Raw genomic sequence first — 20,113 nt, 5'->3', positions numbered from 1 at the left:
AGCCCAAAACAGTACATTATAGAAAATCAATATAAGAAAGGTCCTATAATAAACTAACCAGTACCTGGAAAGTTCAAGACGGGAGAAAGGGGTGTGTACTTCCTTTCATAAAAGAAAGTGTGTAACCCAATGAAATGTCTTTATTTGGTAGTCACAACCTATTCACAAGTGCCAGCACCATTGCGACTTGCGCTGGTACCGCGAACACTGACATTTATTTTTGGGAAGTGCTTGTTTTGACAAATGCCAAGAGAAAATAAACTTAAACCAACATGTTACTAAAGAGGTACACTCAAACTTATGTAAATATACCTATATATGTGTCTTACACTTCACCAAAAACACGCAGTATTCGTGGTCACCGATGTCCCCACGACTTCTGGTGTCGCCGCGAAGAAGTAAAATGCATTTTAGACAACCTTTTTTGACAAATACATACAAAGGGGAAAGTGAAATCAATATCTTACTAAACAACTAAACTCAAAATTTAAATAAAAAATGTCTGTATATCTGTTTAAGACTTTACCAAAAACAGGTGCTAATTGTGACCATAAATCTCCTCGCGACTACCGGTAGCGCCTCGACTAAATAAAATGCATTTCATATGTACTTTTTGAGAAAAATGTATACAAAGGGAAAGTTAAATCAATATGTTACTAAATACCTAGACTCAAACTTACACTAAAACATGTCTAAATAACACTTTGCCAAAAACACACAGCATTTGTGACCACCGATGTCATCAAGACTTCCGGTATAGCTGCAAAAGCGGAAAATGTATTTCAGAGACAGTTTTTTCAACAATCAATAGAAAGAAAAAGTTAAATCAGTATCTTACTAAATACCTGGTCTCAAACTTACAATAAAACATGTCTATATATGTGTTTAACACTTTGCCAGAAACATGTGGTATTTGCGTCCACCGAGGTCACCGTGATTTCCGGTGTTGCCGCAAAGAGGGAAAATGCATTTCAGATTCAGTTTTTTCTAACGAGGCGAGGGAGTCGCAGAGGTCTTGTGATGGAGTGATGTCGTTGTTGCCGGTGCTGGGGTTGGAGAACTCCTTGACGATGCTGAAGAGTTCCTTGCTGTCGTGGGCATTGATGTCCAGTCGTTTCTTCAGGGATTTCTTCTTGGTGGTGCGGATAAGCTGGTGGTGCTTGCGGGTGGCGTGCTTGAGGGCGGTCATGTTGTCGGTGGTCTGGTCGCGGAGCCAGGCTTTCTCGAGGGTGCGGCAGGTCTTCTTGGTGTCCTTGAGTTCGTCGGTGAACCAGGATGCCTTCTTGCTTCTGGGTTTGCTGGGAGGGTCCTTCAGTGGTGCGAGGTAGTCGGCGCAGGCAGTCAGCCACTGCGTGAGGTTGCGGGCTGCTTCGTTGGGGTCCGTTGTGCTGGCAGGTGGGTTCTGGCTGAGGGAGGTTGTAAAGGGTAAAAATGCTGAAAAAGTGGTGAAAGAAAAAAAACTACTGGTAAGAGGACAAAGTTACTTCTTAAAAATATATTTGGACACCTGCAAAGATTTGAAAATAATATAAATGAAAACCAAACTATGAGAAACATTAAGAGTGGACAAAATCTGTATTGGAAGAATAGGTAAGGATGTAACAAAGATGAACACACATTAACCAGGAGACTGAAGCAGTTTCAGGGAATCAGAGCCAAGATATTTCGAAATAGTGTGGTTGTAAATTTATTGAGAAATATGAAGAACTATAGAAGAAGGAGAGAGGCTCTGAAACAGAAGGAACATGTTGAGGTAGTAGTTGATAAGGCCTTTGCTTTGAAGAGGAAGCCTCTCATTTTGATTATAAATAGAATGAAAACTCTTGATAAAATAGTGTTGTACATGCGATTACAAAACCAGAAGAAAATATTATTCAGTAGAAGTAACTTTTGTACAGTTTTCATTGGAGAATGGATACATACTTCTACCATAGAGCCTTTTTCTAATGAAAAAGCTATCTTCAGGATAACACATTAGTTCATGCTATTGATGAAAGAGGACAATTTTATGAAATGAAGAATGGCACTCCTTTAGCGAAAGAGGTGATGGTGTCTAGAAATGTAGAACAAGTTATTGCAGAAGAGGTGCAGGGAAGGTGTAGGCAGGCCCTTACACAAATGGTATTGTAGTAGTGTTGGTACTATTTGACAGCAATCCATTGATATACTAAGAACATTTCTACATATCTTTTCAAGGCAAAGTTAAAACACAAAATAAGTACTTTACCAGGATTGGATCATTTCAAGGTTAGAAAACATACAAATTTGGAGGGACACTCAGTGCCTTGTTTATCAAAGATAGTGTGACAAAGCACCTTTCATCATTTCAGAATGTAAGCTGTACACCTCTCCACATTGCAAAGTTTAGTAGGTTGTACTATGTGAAAATTCCTGCTTTATGTTTAGGAGAAATGAGTAGAGCACTTTTGTATGGTTTCGTGGCAGAGGTAGAAAAGGTTTGTGATAATGTCCAGTTTAATTTCTTTTGCCCAGGAAAGGACTCTATGGAAAATAAACAGTTGATAACAGGAGGCGTTGCAGAACATGACACAGGTATTATAGTTGATAGCTTTCAAGAAGAGATTACAAAATTTAACCCAGTGTGCTCTAAAAAGCATGTTTGTATATATTGTCAACACACTCACTACAAGATTGAAACACAGACTGTTGACTTGTATTTAAAAAGTGAAAAAGAAAATGATGATAACTGGCAAACGTTTGATGTGTATTCATTTGTAGAGGAACAGCTGCCCACAAGTCAATACTTGTTCCTATTCAAGAACCACTTCAACTTTTTAAATGTTTATAAATAAATTCTTATCCAAAGTATATATCCATTTTAGGCTTTAGCCTGTATGGAGCCAATACCAGGCAAATTAACACCAACAGAGCTGCAGAAAGGTTTAAAAAGTAGAGTACTGTACTGGATTAGTATTGTTTTCATAAAATATTCAGCAGGATGCTCAATGATGAATTTTTAATGGTAAAGCTAGGAGTATTAGAGGAAGAGGATGTGAATATTATCAATTCATTATTTGGTTTAAGTTATAAATGGAACAACAATTGTGAACATTGTGAATTCACCTGTAGCACTAAAATTAATTTGGAACTATTCCTCTATTTGACGTTACTGGATTGTAAATCTGTGGCCTTTGAAAATTTAGCCAAAAATGCCCATCAAGATATGACCTGCCCAGACTGCAGATTAGAAGTTAGGTGTATGTTGTTATTACAAACATATGGGAAATCTGTCATAGTCATGCTATAATGATGTAGGGTTGATGGCAGTAAATTACAAACTTCAATTACAAACTTTGGAGCTGAAATTTCAATTTAAGGAGCTTCACAACTATAACCAACATATTTCATGAAGGAGTTAATATAACCTCGACATACTACACAATATATTAAAGATGTCAAACAGAATGGATAGAGTGTAACGACATAGTCATTCAAATCAAGACAATGTAAAAAGTTAACAAACTTATATCTGCTATTTCTAGAACCAAACTTCTAAGGACCATGTAGAATAACAAAATGTGGTGTTGTGTTGAAATGTAAATGAATTATGAGTTTTTGAGACATTATTTGGCCTATTAGTTATATTGCCTACAACATGTTGTTAGACATGAAAGATTGTTTTTAACTGAAGGAAATGAATTTATAAAACATTACAGGATTCCATTCTGTTACAACAGATAAAACTAAACAGAGGTACTATAATACCAGCAGTCTTAATTTGCATCTAAGAAGTCTCTTTTCCACTTCACCATTGTATCTTGTTTTGGTTGCCTAATTTTCAAAATGAAACCCTAATACATTTTTCCTTGTTTACATGTTTTCACAGTGCTTGATCTGCTGTAGTAAAAGAAGAATACAAATTAACAACTATGTTTTTTTCACATTCTAGAAAATTAGACCCACAGACTGCTTCCCAGCTGCTACAGTGGTGTTATAGTTTATACAGAAGGTAGCAAAACACTATAGTTCTGGTGTCATTTCACTGCATCTTCTCTCCCCATAGCTGGAACTTTGTTTTCAGGAGAAGGGCTGGAGGTCTGGAGACTGATGATCCCTCTCCTTTTTTTTTCTCTGTGTAATTTTAGGTTGATTCTTCTGGTATGTTTTCAAGTGGTACAACATGCTTGTTGACAACATGCTTGTTGTACTCCGAGACAAGGTCTTCTCACAAATGCTGCAACTTACCAATTTATTTGTCGTCTTTGATTTACCAGATGAAATAGTGAAAAACTCTCAAGCTATGTTTTGTTTTTTCATTTGTGGTTGTTCAAGACAAGACTGTTCATGTGCAGCTGAGTCCTGCTGCTATTTAATACCTTCAACCAGTTATAGGTCTTTATTTGGTTCTCCTGATTCCATTTTATTTTTGTAAAATTAGAGAAAAAAAGTTAAACCCAGCACAATTTTCAAAATGAGTTTGAGTCACAATGGGTAGTTTGATGGGTGAATAAAATATCTTTGTTAGGTAGTTATGTTGTATTTGTGAGTTCTAAAATTGAAAGTTAGTTTTTTGAAATTGTTGTTTTTGTCAAATATGTCGTTAAGATAAGGTTAAACCATTATGTTACTATACAGCTAGACTCAAACTTTCTGTAAAATATGTCTATATATCTGTTTTACACTTTGTCATTTGTATTTGAGACTATTGACCTCAATACAACCTCTGGTATTCTGACGCAGCAAAACCCCACTAATTAAAAATGGTTACTTATATACCATCAAGATTTATGTCCTCAAGCCGACATGTTTCATCGCTCCTAGTTTTAGCGATTTCATCAGGGCATAAGAGGGGTTGTCTATTCTCAGTCTTTTCAGAAAAGTGTGGACCTTGAGTGCGCTAAGTCAGCACGTACCAGCATCACTCATTAGGACACCGTGCCCAATGTTCACGTGTCCAAAAAGTGACCAGAGATAGTCGCAGCCACGGTCCGTCGGAAGCGCCGGAGGGACTCGGCAACAGTGGCTGCGATGAAACATGTCGGCTTGAGGACATAAATCTTGATGGTATATAAGTAACCATTTTTAATTAGTAGGGGTTTGCTGCATCAGAATAAAACGGTAAAGCAAGCAAAGCCCTGCCACACAATTTATATTTATTTTTTGTGGTTGGTAGGGGTCTATTTATATGTTTCTGCACACTACAAGTGGGTGTCAGTGTTGATACGTTAGTCACTATATGTGTTTTCCATCACTATTCTCACGTCCACACTACTTTCCTTTTTAGTGCACGTTTATCTTTTCACATAGAGAGCGTGTCCAATGATGAGTAGTGGGTACACCGGCAATTGTTAACCGGGAACCCCCTCGGGTTGTTCTACCGTGAGGTACTCTCTCTATTCTTCACACTTTTTTTGGGTGAATTGTATGTGGTCCTTTGTGATTTTACATTGGTGAAGAACGCATCCAGACCTAAGGATTTATGTTATTGGACATAATTCGGGGGGTATTAATAATAAGTATTCCTATCTTGTTGGTCTTTTATACGGATGCAGTTGTATTCCACAAGGCTCTGCCCTGTCACCCCTACTTTTTAATGTATACCTGCAGCCTCTAATAGCACTCCTGAATAGGATGGACTGCTTGGTGTACAACTACGCTGATGACACCCAGATAATCATCCGGTTGGATGATGGTCCGGGAGCGTCCATCAGGCTGCAGAATATACTTAAAGTTACCACCAACTGGATGTCCGAGAACTCTTTAAAAATCAATCCGGACAAGACGGAAGTGTTGCCCATCTCCATCACGGGCAACCCTTGGAGCGAGAGATTCTGGCCTGTGGAACTGGGTGCGTCGCCGGAGCCGGCGTCTGCAGTAAAAAGCCTGGGTCTATACGTGGATGATAAACTTTCTATGAAGAAACAAGTCACCACGGTAGTGGGCACTTGTATAGGCCTGCTGCGGCAATTGAGGAAGCTCTCTCCTCTACTCTCGTTTTCCACCATGAGACACGTGGTCTCAGCCACAATTCTAGCTAGGCTAGACTACGGTAACTCCCTGTATATTGGCCTACCCCAACGGCTGTTGGATATGCTACAGGGGGTTATGAACGATGCAGCTCGGCTGATCTATAAAAAACCTAGAACTGCCCACTCTTCCCCACTGATGCAGGAACTACACTGGCTTCCGATTCGCCAGAGGGTTGTTTTTAAAGGTTTGTGCATCGTACACAAGGCGGTGTATGGTAATGCACCAAGCTACCTGAAATCTCGCTTGTCCTCTTATACTCCAAGCAGGACTTTGCGCTCGTCGGATGCGACCCTCCTGTCCCAATCCCGCTTCAAACTTGCCACGATGGGAGGACGTGCCTTTTCTAACACGCTCCCTGCCCTGTGGAATAAATTGGTTCCAGAGCTAAGGAAGGAATGTAATTTGCTATCCTTCAGAAAAAATTAAAAACTACTCTGTTTAGGCAAGCATGGGGTAGCCTGTAAGCGCTGTGGTAACATCAAGTAAAGGCCTTACCCCACTACGTAATCCTGGACAAACAGCGCTTAGAGACCCCGGTGGTTATAACGCGCTATATAAATTAAATAAATAAATAAATAAATAAAAATATTTAGGTGAGGCTCTAATTGTTTGAATACTGTGTGAGTGGGGGGCTGCCTCTCCTATTCCCCTCCCCCTCTACCCCTTGAGATTGTTCACTACTCATACACTTACTTAATTACCCAGACATTATCTATGCAGACATCCAATAACCCTGGTACTACTCATTGAATCACCCTCACACTACCCGTACACTCATTCAATCACCAAGGCAGTATCCACTCACTCATACAGTCATCCAGGCACTAGTCATGCAATCACACGATCACTCAGGCACTACACATGCACTCCTCCAAATACCCAGATATTACCCATGCAGTCATTCACTTATCCAGGCATTACCCATTCAGTCATAGAATTATCCAGGCACTAACCATGCACACATTCACCCAGGCAGTAGTAAGGCACTCATCCAAACACCCTGGCACTACCCATACACTCATCCAAACACTCAGGCACTACCCATGCACACATACAATCATCCAGGCACTACTTATGCAGTCATTCAATCACCCATGAATTACCCATGAATTTCTACAATCACCCGGACACTACCCACACACTCATCCAATCAGCCAGACACTACCGATGCACTCATTCAATCATACAGGCACCACCCATAGACTCATCTAATCACCCAGAACTAACCAGGCACTCATCCAATAAATCAGCGACTACCCATCTAGTTATACAGTTACCCAGGCTCTACCCATGCACCTATCCAATCACCCAGGCACTACTCAGACACTCATCCAATCACCCTGGCACTACCTACACACTCATTCAATCATGCAGGCATTACCCATGCACTCATCAAATCACCCAGAACCTACCCATCTACTCATCTAATTACCTAGGCAGTTCCTATGCACTCATCGAATCATCCAGGTACAACCCATGCAGTCATACAATTACTCAGGCATTACCATGAACTTATAGAATCACCCAGGTGCCACTCTTGCAGTCATTCTAACATCCACTCAGCACATATGCACTCTTTCAATCATTCAAACATCGCTCATGTACTCATTCTAACATCCATGCACCGCTCATGCACTCATTCATTCCTTCAACGTATATTTTTTTTAACCAGAAAAGGTGGTCCTGAAAAGAACCATTTTTTTTCTTTTTTTGGAACTACCTTAGTTTTTTTTGTTTGTCTTCATTTTTTACTTTTTTATATGTTTGGGAAAAATAAAATGGCAACAAAAATAACATAACTGTAAGCACTGACTAAACAATTGTGCTTGAAGAGCTACAATTAAAAAGAAAAAAAACTAAATTAATAATTATGGCTTTCACATTCTGTAAAATTACATCTAGGGACTGCTCCCCGGCTGCTACAATGGTGTTACAGCCCATTCAGAAAATTTTAAATCTAGTGACATTTCATTGCATCTTCTGTCACCAGGAGCAGGGGCTGGAGCTCTGGAGGCTGATGATCCCTCTCCTTCACTCTCTCTCTGTGCAATTTTGAGTTTCTTCCTGTGGTATGTTTTAAGTGGTACAGCATACTTGTTGTACCACATGAATATTTTATGCTGTGCCTTGAGATAATGTCTTGTCACATAAGCTGCACTGCACCAATTTAGCTGTGGTTTTCGATTCACCAGATGGTATAGTGAAAAAATCCCAAACTATGCTTTGTTTCTTCAATGGTGGTGCTTCATCTGAAGACTCTTCTTGCGCAGCTGGAACCTCCTGCTCCTAAACAACATCAACCACTTGTAGGTCTTCCTCTGGTTGTTGTGATGCCATATTATTTTTGCAAAAAAATTGCCAGGAAGCCCAAAACAGTACATTATAGAAAATCAATTTAAGAAAGGTCCTATAATAAACTAACCAGTACCTGGAAAGTTCAAGACGGGAGAAAGGGGTGTGTACTTCCTTTCATAAAATAAAGTGTGTAACCCAATGAAATGTCTTTATTTGGTAGTCACAACCTATTCACAAGTGCCAGCACCATTGCGACTTGCGCTGGTACCGCGAACACTGACATTTATTTTTGGGAAGTGCTTGTTTTGACAAATGCCAAGAGAAAATAAACTTAAACCAATATGTTACTAAAGAGGTACACTCAAACTTATGTAAATATACCTATATATGTGTCTTACACTTCACCAAAAACACGCAGTATTCGTGGTCACCGAAGTCCCCACGACTTCTGGTGTCGCCGCGAAGAAGTAAAATACATTTTAGACAACCTTTTTTGACAAATACATACAAAGGGGAAAGTGAAATCAATATCTTACTAAACAACTAAACTCAAACTTTAAATAAAAAATGTCTGTATATCTGTTTAAGACTTTACCAAAAACAGGTGCTAATTGTGACCATAAATCTCCTCGCGACTACTGGTAGCGCCTCGACTAAATAAAATGCATTTCATATGTACTTTTTGAGAAAAATGTATACAAAGGGAAAGTTAAATCAATATGTTACTAAATACCTAGACTCAAACTTACACTAAAACATGTCTAAATATGTGTTTAACACTTTGCCAAAAACACACAGCATTTGTGACCACCGATGTCATCAAGACTTCCGGTATAGCTGCAAAAGCGGAAAATGTATTTCAGAGACAGTTTTTTCAACAATCAATAGAAGGAAAAAGTTAAATCAGTATCTTACTAAATACCTGGTCTCAAACTTACAATAAAACATGTCTATATATGTGTTTAACACTTTGCCAGAAACATGTGGTATTTGCGTCCACCAAGGTCACCGTGATTTCCGGTGTTGCCGCAAAGAGGGAAAATGCATTTCAGATTCAGTTTTTTCGCAAATCAATACAAAGGATAAAGTTAAATCAATTATCTAATCATAGAATCAATATCTAATTATAGAAAAATAATACAAGGATGCTAAAGTTATGCAATAGAATAAACGAAACGTTCAAAATTCACTAAAAAAACAAAGGTTACAGAGATTTTGTAGTTAGAAATGAAACTTAAAAAACCTTAAAAGTTCAATGTTAACAGCGATGTCACTGAAGGCTCACTTACAAAATATCGATGTTAAAGATATTGAAGTAAAAAATATTGATGCAAAAATATAGAATACAAAAATACAGACTCCCTATATTAAATAGGTAAGTACAAAAATATTGAGAAAAAAATATTGATGTAAAAAATATTGTTGTACAAAGTATCAAATTATATATATATACATATATTTAATAAAAGAATAAATATTAAATATGTTAAGTAATACAATTATAAAAAATAAAGTAGATTTAATAAATATTGTAAAAAATATAATAAATAAAGTTGATTAAAAAAGTTAAACACACACATAATAATTCATATATGTTTACTTTAAAACAATTTATAAAATATACATTTTAATTTATTTTATCATTTTAAAATTATGTAAAAATGATATGTGTGTGTGTCTGTGTAGCAATAACATGAAATCTAACAAACAAAATTATATTTGAATTAAAACATCAAACTATTTAAAAATCTTCAAACTTAAATGTCCCACTCCAGTGAGTGCAACAGTAGCAAAAGCTTTGGCTAGTGGAGGGGTCGAAATTACTATTCCCACTCGAGTGAGTGTAACAGTAGGGAAAGTGTTGGATAGCAGAGGGGTAAAAATTACTATTCCCACTCTAGTCAGTGCAACAGTAGGGAAAGTGTTGGATAGCGGAGTGGTAAAAATTACTATTCCCACTCCATTGAGTGCAACAGCAGGGAAAGTGTTGAATAGCAGAGGGGTAGAAAGTACTATTCCCACAGTAGCAAAAGCTTTGGCTAGTGGAGGGGTCGAAATTACTATTCCCACTCGAGTGAGTGTAACAATAGGGAAAATGTTGGAAAGCGGAGGGGTAAAAATGACTATTCCAACTCCAGCGAGTGCAACAGTAGGGAAAGTGTTGGATAGCGAGGGGTAAAAATTGCTATTCCCACTCCCAGTGAGTGCAACAATAGAAAAAGTGTTGGAAATCGAAGGGGTAAAAATTACTATTCCCACTCCAGGGAGTGCAACAGTAGCGAAAGTGTTGGATTGCAGCAAAGTAACAATTAATATTCTTACTCCAGTCAGTTCAAAATTAAAAACAAACAACATTTTAACAATAAAAATATTTCAAAAACAAAATAAATAAGAAAATATATGAATATGGTAAACATTCAAATATAAATATATTTAATATTAAATTAAAAACAAAACATAATATAACGTTAAATACATATAACAAATACCTACAAATATTATATTAAATAAAATAAAAAAGGATTCCAAACAAATAAATATGTTTAATTAAACATTATTTAGAAACAAAAACATTAATTATTACATAAATTAACTTTTTATTTCCTACCCAATAACACCACACAATTCACAACCCACATCTAAATAAAAAATAAATGTATTTCCTCAACTAACATAATTAAATACCAATTAAAGAAATATTATTAATTAAAAAACAAATTAATACTCAATAAAATTATTTAACTTCTCACCCTTTACCCCTATAATCTCCACATCTAAAATTAATTAACACACCAGAGGGAACATGTGCACACTTCTTATGTCAGGCCCCGCCCGCTCTGTGCACCACTGTGCAAACGCGCCCCCTGGTGAGTTGTAAGTTAGGGGATTAAGTCCCCTTGAATCCTGAGGGTCCCTGGTGGCCAACTAGACCACCAGGTACCTCCAGTAAGCCCCACAGAGCAGCGTTGCATAGAAGTATAAAAAAGGTGCGTGGCCTCGGACCACCTCTCTGCAACGCTGCTCTGTGTCGCTTACTGGAGGTACCTGGTGGGCTAGTTGGCCCCCAGGGACCCTCAGGATTGAAGGGGACTTAATCCACCATTTACAATGCGTCAGGGGACGCGTTTGCACACTTCTTATGTCAGGCCCGCTCCCTCCATGCACCACTGTGCAAACGCGCCCCCTGGTGAGTTGTAAGTTAGGGGGTTAAGTCCCCTTGAATCCTGAGGGTCCCTGGTGGCCAACTAGTCCACCAGGTACCTCCAGTAAGCCCCACAGAGCAGCGTTGCAGAGAAGTATAAAAAAGGTGCGTGGCCTCGGACCACGTCTCTGCAACGCTGCTCTGTGTCGCTTACTGTGGGCTAGTTGGCTCCCAGGGACCCTCAGGATTGAAGGGGACTTAATCCACCAATTTACAATGCGTCAGGGGACGCGTTTGCACACTTCTTATGTCAGGCCCGCTCCCTCCGTGCACCACTGTGCAAACGCGCCCCCTGGTGCATTATAAATTGGGGGATTAAGTCCCCTTCAATCCTGAGGGTCCCTGGGGGCCAACTAGCCCACCAGGTACCTCCAGTAAGCGCCACAGAGCTGAGTTGCAGAGAGGTGTAAAAAGGGGCACGGCCTCAGACCACCTTTCTGCAACGCAGCTCTGAGGCACAAACTGGAGGGACCTGGTGGGCTAGTTGGCCCCCAGGGACCCTCAGTATTCAAGGGGAATTGATTCCTCAACTAACAATGTGCCAGGGGGACGCATTTGCAGTGGGATGGAGAAAGGGGGCTTTGGCCTCCAGCTACATGCCAGCTTTTTAAAAAAAAAATTTTTTTTAAGGGGGGGGGGACTCTGTGGCCCCCCCTTCATTTAAATTTTTGGGGCCCGGGGTCCACATCCCCCAGGGCCTGACCACTTTTGATTCATTTAAAAAGAAATCGCGTAGTGGGCTGTGTAGCACCTCTCGTGAGGCCAATTTCACCCCATGGACCCCATCCCCCAGGGCAAGGCCAGTCGTTTTTTTTATATTTATTTAATTCTTTGGAGGGGAGCGGTGTGGCCTCCCTCCTCAGGCCAATTATGGCCCCGGGGATCCAATCCCATAGGGCGGTCTTTCCTTTTTTTTCACGGGGAGGGGACCGCGTGTTCCCCCTCCCGGGCACTTCTGGCCCCAGGGGACTCCATCCCCCGGGGCCTGGCCGCTCCATTGGGGAGTCCCAAAGCCCCCACGGTCCTGCCGCCTCCTGCGGGAGCCGGCATTGCTTTTCCACAAGGGGAGCTGCTGACATACAGCCCCCCTTGTGGAAAAGTAATCCTGCTTTGCTTCATTGAAGCGAGAGCAGGTTTCCCTGCTCTCGCTTCAATGAAGCAAAGCAACGATTGCTATGGCCTGCCATAGCAAAGAGCAGTGTCTCGGCATGGGCACTCTGGGACACTGCAGGAGCCTGCCATGGGGGGTGGCTGTCCCTGGGGCCTACGAGGGCTCCAGGAGGGGGGCTGCGTGGCTCCCCTCCCAACGTGTTTAAAGCCCCGGAGAGGTGGTAGTCCCCGGGGCTTGGGTGTCTGTAAGGACCCCCAAATTTAAATATACAATGCCCAGGGGGTGGTGGTCCCCGGGGCATGTGGGGGGGCTCATGCCCTCCCCACTCATTTGTTTATTTTTTTTAAACTGAGCCTGGGTAGGTGGCGGTCCCCGGGGCTGTGGGGGGCGTGTGCCCCCCACGTTAAATTTGAAAAGCCCCAGGGAGGTGGTGGTCCCCGGGGCATGTGTGGGGGATCGAGCCCCCCACACATTTTTTAAATTAAATTAAGAGCCCCGGGGAGGTGGTGGTCCCCATGGGCTGAGTGGGGCTGCGTGCCCCCTGCAACTCATAAATGAAGCCCCAGGGAAGTGGCGGTCCCCAGGGCAGCGGGGTCCCCACGTGCCCCTGCAACATATTTATTCATGCCCCCTGGACCTGGCCCACCCAGGGGCTTAAATACAACGATGCGCGAAGACCGTACTTGTTTTTTTTTTCTCAGCAGGATTCGTACACCCAGCCCGAATTCTGCCGTTTAAAAAAAAAAAAAGCTTTTTTAGGACCTGGGGGTCCTTGTGGGCCCCCCTGAGCAGGCCTAGGGGGTCAGGGTGTTCCCACGCTGCCCCCTTTTCTTCATTTTACACTTTGTTACACTGTTTTCTTGTGACTCGGTTCTACCGAGTCACAAGATGGCTGCCAACACTTTGGAGTGTTGGCAGCCAATCAGAGTGAAGCACGTGCCCGGGAGGGTACGCGAACCCACCGCGGCCATAGATATCGAAACTTTTTCTTTTTCTAATTTCTCAATAACTACTGAACGGATTTACACCATTTAACAAAAAGGCTCTTTCTGAACCAAGGGCTACCTTTTTGTCAAATTTAGTTTAATATTGTTCAGCAGTTCGGGCTGTAGCTTTGTCTAAAATTTCCTATGGAAAATAACATGCGGGAAACACGTTTTGGGGCCCCCCCCTTTTTCACGACAGGAGCTGACCGGGCGCCCCACTAGTTTTGAAAATTTGGCGAAGATTCGTCAACCGGCGCCAAAGATATTGGGAAAAGAAAAAACGCTTTTTGTACAGAAATGAGGTCCTAACTATAACTACCTACCAGCAACTGCCAGTAGGTAATATATATATATTTTTTTTAAATATAGAAAATCTTAATATACTGTTTTCTACTGACGTCAGCTTTTTGTTAAACTCGTACTAGTGTCTGGTATATAAGTTAGTTGCCTATAATCCACTAGTAAAGTCTTACTGGCAAGGATAAACAATCAGCTGTAGACTTGGATTGACCACCCTGCATCGCCCTGTAATTAGCCCTGTAACTTTCTTATGAAACCCATGCTTGCTTAGAGTACAATAATTTTTATGAATTTTCACTGAACTGAATATGATGAAATATCACATGTCATGTCTATGATGATTGTTTTTTATCTACGGCATACTGTGAGTCAATTATAAGTTCTGACATGTTGGAGGGGTATGACTGGGCTCAGTCTACCCATGAGTATGGTATTAACTACCCGTATGTAAAATAGGTAATTTTAAGTAACATTTTGCACTATATTTTGTACAACTCCTTTAGGATTTTTTGATCATGTAGTATGTATTTATTTATATTTACTGAGGAAGACATCAATAGATTATGGGGATTTATCCCAGGATTGTTTTGATAATCGGATTCAGTAGTTGCAGTTGACATACACTCTATACGACTATTCGCAACTGGTATTTGCTGTTTTGAGGGGTACCTGTGTTAACCATTGGATAGCGGACGGTGGATCATGTTATTCTACTATGATGTAGTTTTCTACCAAGATTCAAAATGTATCAGACATGTATTAAGGATTTATCCTAGGATTTGTTTGCTGCTAATATTTTTGCATTCTAACTCAGCATCATTACGGTTTGCATACATCAACTATGGATTTAACCATGTATTTATTTATTCATGCCTCGTTATACAATGGTATTTACAGCGACAATTTGCACAAACGTGCATATTTGCACAAAATTATGTCATTTTGCACAGTGAAGTAGCTGCTAATATTTTACATTACCCCCTCGGGCAGAATTGGCTGAAACCAGTAGTGTTTTAACATCCTTTATTGTTTATGCCTTACAGCGAAAAACCAGTATGTCTTCCATGTCACATGATCAATGGTGGTACAAAAGGGGGGTGGTGATGGACGGAGCATCTGAACCAATCAAACACTCACACCCAGTCAAAAGATCTGGGTTTGATCCATCACCGTTCTTTAGCCCACTCTGCCACCCCAGTTCAGACATGGCTATATGCAAATCAGTCTGACCCTGTGCCTCATGGGAACAGTCCAGCCCGAACTGCCAAGCGATGCCTTCCCTGGACCGGAAACAAGCTTCCGAGGACCGGTTTCTGGCATTACAGCCGTCTTCAGCCCGGCTTGCTTGAATCCAGTGGCAAAGTGAGCAAGGGACTCACGTCTGAGCATACCCTGCCACACTTATGGCGGCCAAAAGCGGTACAAAAGGGGGTGGTGATGGACGGAGCATCTGAACCAATCAAACACTCACACCCAGTCATAAGATCTGGATTTGATCCATCACCGTTCTTTAGCCCACTCTGCCACCCCAGTTCAGACATGGCTATATGCAAATCAGTCTGACCCTGTGCCTCATCGGAACAGTCCAGCCCGAACTGCCAAGCCATGCCTTCCCTGGACCGGAAACAAGCTTCCGAGGACCGGTTTCTGGCATTACAGCCATCTTGAGCCCAGCTTGCTTGAATCCAGTGGCAAAGTGAGCAAGGGACTCACGTTTTAGCATACCCTGCCACACTTATGGCGGCCAAAAGCGGTACAAAAGGGGGTGGTGATGGACGGTGCATCTGAACCAATCAAACACTCACACCCAGTCAAAAGATCTGGGTTTGATCCATCACCGTTCTTTAGCCCACTCTGCCACCCCAGTTCAGACATGGCTATATGCAAATCAGTCTGACCCTGTGCCTCATGGGAACAGTCCAGCCCGAACTGCCAAGTCATGCCTTCCCTGGACCGGAAACAAGCTTCCGAGGACCGGTTTCTGGCATTACAGCCGTCTTCAGCCCAGCTTGCTTGAATCCAGTGGCAAAGTGAGCAAGGGACTCATGTCTGAGCATACCCTGCCACACTTATTGGGGCCAAAGCAGTACAAAAGGGGGTGGTGATGGACGTAGCATCTGAACCAATCATATATATATCCTTGTGACTTAGAATTGACCTATTGAGTAAATAGGTGCCGGGGTTTGTCTTATAACAAAGATGTATAAAAAAATTATTTTGAAATTCAATGTATTTGTACAGTCAATGCTTTTTATAGTCGCATCTGCATTTGTTTATATTTTGGGTTTAAATACATAATGGTTTTCAATCATTTTTTAAAACCTAAACAATTGATTGTTATGGATTACCTTTAAGTAATTCGTGCCCAAATATCCTTTTTGGCAAATTCGTAAAAAAGTTCCTTGTGCTTAATGTCTGACATTTATTCTATTTATACACAAGTTTGCAATATTTGGTCCATATATCCACCGTTTAACAAATGTATTTAAACAGATAAAAGTGGGAGTGATCCTTTGACAAAAAAAAAACTTTGACAAAAAAGTGGGAGTGATAATATGGTGTACCATATATGCATTTGAGCAAACTTCAATAATGAGAACTGTTACAAAATGTATTAAGATTTAAGGTTTCCAATGTTGGGACCAAAGATTTTATTTAACAAATAGCGGATAATGAATGTCTCACTGATGATTCATGTGGTTAATATACGATCAAGATTTCAATGAGCTTTTTGTACTGCCATTTGGTAATGCACGATGTGAAACCGCTGCACTTCATGCACTTTAAAATGGCGCCTGTGTTAAGCAATGTCACACTGACGATATATAGACCACAGTCCTATTTATGTTACCCTGTTGTTTCACTCTGCTGGTGCGAAAAATATTGATGATCCTCCTTTTAAATCTAGTGTTGCATTACCGTCAGGTATCAGTGAGCAAGGGCACGGACGTGCCCGAAACGCGTCTGGTGACATGCACCTCTTTATGCATTAAATAAAGCAGCATCAACTCAAAGATCGACTCTGGCGTATTTTGTGGTCTGCGTACCTGTCTGTGCGTGAAGCACTTTGGAGGCAAGTTGGAGTTCATATATATATATATATATATGTATATTGTAAAATACTGTGTATATATTGTACAGATATTTGCTCTTTCTTATGAAATAGAGCTGTTTGATTAATAGTATTGTGTTGACCGGTCAAAACATTGCTTGATCTTTTTGCATTATAATTTTGGGTTATTTACCATTTCAAGATGGCGCCCATATATTTCAGTTTATAGTCCATTGTTTGTTTCAATGGATCTTGCTTTATCTCGCTTCCGCCTTGCCGCCGCCAGCTGACACTGACGAAGGCAAAAGCTGAAACGCGTTTGTTTATTTGATTCCCTGCGCAATAAACTTTCCTGAAAGAAGTTAACCTGCTGCGAGTGCTTTTTCTGGAGGGTTTTTGAACCACGGAGCTCGAGATATATATGTATATATATATGTAGATAGATAGATAGATAGATAGATAGATAGATAGATAGATAGATAGATAGATAGATAGATAGATAGATATGTGTGTGTATGCACTGCATTTTCTGGAAAAAAGGTTTAAGTGATAATATAGAGGCTCATTGCGATGGTGGACGTACTTCCATCTGTAAGCCATCGTTTCGGATTTGAGACTGGCCACCAATGAGGCGGCCACCCTACAATCCTAATTATGATGCGGGCGCTCGCATCACATATATTTTGCATTGTGGCAGGGGTGCATTCAACAGCCCCACCGCAATGCAAAAATTAATGCACTTACATATCCCTGCACTACGTGACAGGCACTATGCGGTGCCTGCCACAGTGTGCGGGAATATGTAGGGGGACTTCATAGGTGCCCCCCAGTGCCCATGACCCAGTCCGAGGGATTAAGGGGGGCCTGTTATGGCCCCCAAATCCATTTCCACCATTTGTTTTGCTGTGGTTTGTCCAACACAAAACAAATGGAGGAAAGGGCTATAATAATCCCTACGGCGTTGCCTGCAGGGCACCTCTGCAATGTTGGCCTATGTTTCAGTTCCTACAGGCGGTCGGAAAAAGACCGCCTGTCAGAACTGTGGTGGAAAGTCTTTACGACCGCCACGCTTACCCAACGGTTCCCCCCGCCATCATAATATGGCAGGGGGAAAACATCATTGACCGGCTGTCGGTGGCAGGCCTTCCGCCATCGTAATGAGCCCCATAGTTAGGTGTTGGAAAAAGACATGAGTTAAGGTTAAAAAAAAAAAAAAGAAATCTAGTGCAATACACATGTTATAGTTTAGTAAAAAAATATATAACTTCTGGAACCATAATGCAATGGCCATTGGACCAAGCCTGCACCCATCCGGCTCAAATATCCACCCCACCTTCTCGTCCGTTTTATTTCTAATTTTAGTATATTATAAATGATCTAATTTGTGAGGCCGTAAGCATTGCATGGTGGGGACAAATTTATTGTTTCTGGACTGAACTATAGTAGGTGTATTTCAATGGTTTTGCTGTTTTTTTGACGTTAGCTCATGTTTCCTTCCAACACCTAACTATAATGTCACTCTAACCTTAGTGCTTTTTCAGAGAATTTCAGTGTTTGTTTTCCAAAGTTCAGATTTTGGAACATAACCTAGCTATAAGGTCACTTTAACCTTTATTTTTTCAGTGAATGTCCGCTTTTATTTATCACATTCTAAAGCCAACCCTTCACGTGCAACTAACACTTTACTCGGCACAGTCCTCAGCCTTGTTCAGCAGGGGTTGACTGGCCAGGCCCTGCAGCCAACCCCCTCATATGGCCAATCCACGCAACAAACAGCCTTTGACCATGTGCAGCTGGGATGGCTGCAGGGCCTGGACTTCAGCCAGAACCTGGGTCTAAGGTCTGCATGTGACCAACCCCTGCTGCACATGGCCTGCTGGCTGCAAGGACTGGTGAGTGATCCCAAGCCCTCGTGTGCAGCCAACTCCAACTGTGCAGGGAATTAAGTCATGCTTGCCCAACCCACATTGTCATCTCCCATGTATTTTTAAAAAAAAGTTTTTTCAGGTACCATGATACTGTTGCAGTACCCGTCCCGCAAGCTTCCACCCAATGGTATTGTAGTATGGTACAAGATTCTTCTGTAAAGTGAGCATGGTACCACAATATCATTGGGTGAAATGGAATCTTGTACTATCTGTTGAATCACATCTGTGTGAAAATTTCCACAGGAAATCAAGGCTCACGTAATTTACAGGGCTTGCTACTCCAAGCAATCCAGAGGCATAATTTTCCTGTATATTGATTGTAGGGCTTCTCTTCCTTCAAGCATCTTTGGAGATAACTTGTGTCTCCCTAAAAAGCCAAATAGCATCTTTCTAACTTGCCAGAATGGCTGATGGGCACAAGATCTTCCCAAAACTAATGAGATTATTTGCTTTTAGTTTTTTTTTAAATTATTTTTATTGAAGCCGGAGTATTTAGAACATGAGCAAATACATATTGCAATATTATATCGTACAAAAACAAAGATAAAAGTCTACTATTGCCAAAAAATCACGTCAGAGTCACTATAAATATTCCACATCCTAAACCTATTTAACATTCTATAAAGGGGTTAACCAAAAAGCAAGTGGTACACGAGCAAACCCCCTGTAAACATTTACACAATAAAGTTATTCGACGAGATCTACCACCCTGTTCCACCCCCCCTGCAACATAGCAACCGCTTCAGTCATCGCCTCTGCTATTAATCAAAATTAGTACCCCATATTTTATTGAATTTCTTAAGTCCCCCAATTCTTGCCGCATAGGTATATTCACTTTTCTTCACCCTTCTCATCTTCTGACCCCACTGCAAGGCCGTCGGAATTGCATTCAAGCGCCATTTTTGTAATAACAGAGACCTTGCAATTGCCATCGCTATATATAAAAATCTAGTCACAGAATCTGTAAAAGGGAGATCAGGGTCAAAACCAAATAAGATTAATCTGTCGTTGACTCCCAGCTGTATATTACATTCCTTTTCCAAATACACAAATACCTCTACCCAATACACATTAATTTTTGGACAACACAACATAATATGTGACCAGTTGGCAGATGGATAATTCATACTGCGGACGCATTGAGAAGATTGATTAGGATACATCTTTGCGAGGGCTGCGGGAGTTCGATATAACAGCCATTTGCTAAAAAATAGCATCCTACGCCAATTTTCCCCTCTCAAAGAACTG

The 20,113-nt window shown here is 41.0% G+C and overlaps 1 protein-coding gene across 1 annotated transcript in view; it reads right to left on the bottom strand.

The window, feature by feature from the left end:
- Positions 1 to 238: 238 nt before the first annotated feature.
- The window catches only part of LOC144762937 (uncharacterized), a 171,569-nt gene continuing 151,694 nt past the window's right edge, over positions 239 to 20,113 (bottom strand). The window contains exon 7 of the mRNA XM_078648238.1: positions 239 to 1,434. Coding sequence (XP_078504364.1) covers positions 929 to 1,434 — 506 coding nt within the window. The 3' untranslated portion in view covers positions 239 to 928. The remainder of the gene's footprint in view (positions 1,435 to 20,113) is intronic.

This window comes from Lissotriton helveticus, chromosome 6 (genome assembly GCF_964261635.1).
Source record: "Lissotriton helveticus chromosome 6, aLisHel1.1, whole genome shotgun sequence".
In the NCBI taxonomy this organism is placed as follows: Eukaryota; Metazoa; Chordata; class Amphibia; order Caudata; family Salamandridae; genus Lissotriton; species Lissotriton helveticus.
The sequence above is the reverse complement of the archived record's forward strand: the minus strand, read 5'-3'. Positions and strand labels throughout refer to the sequence as shown.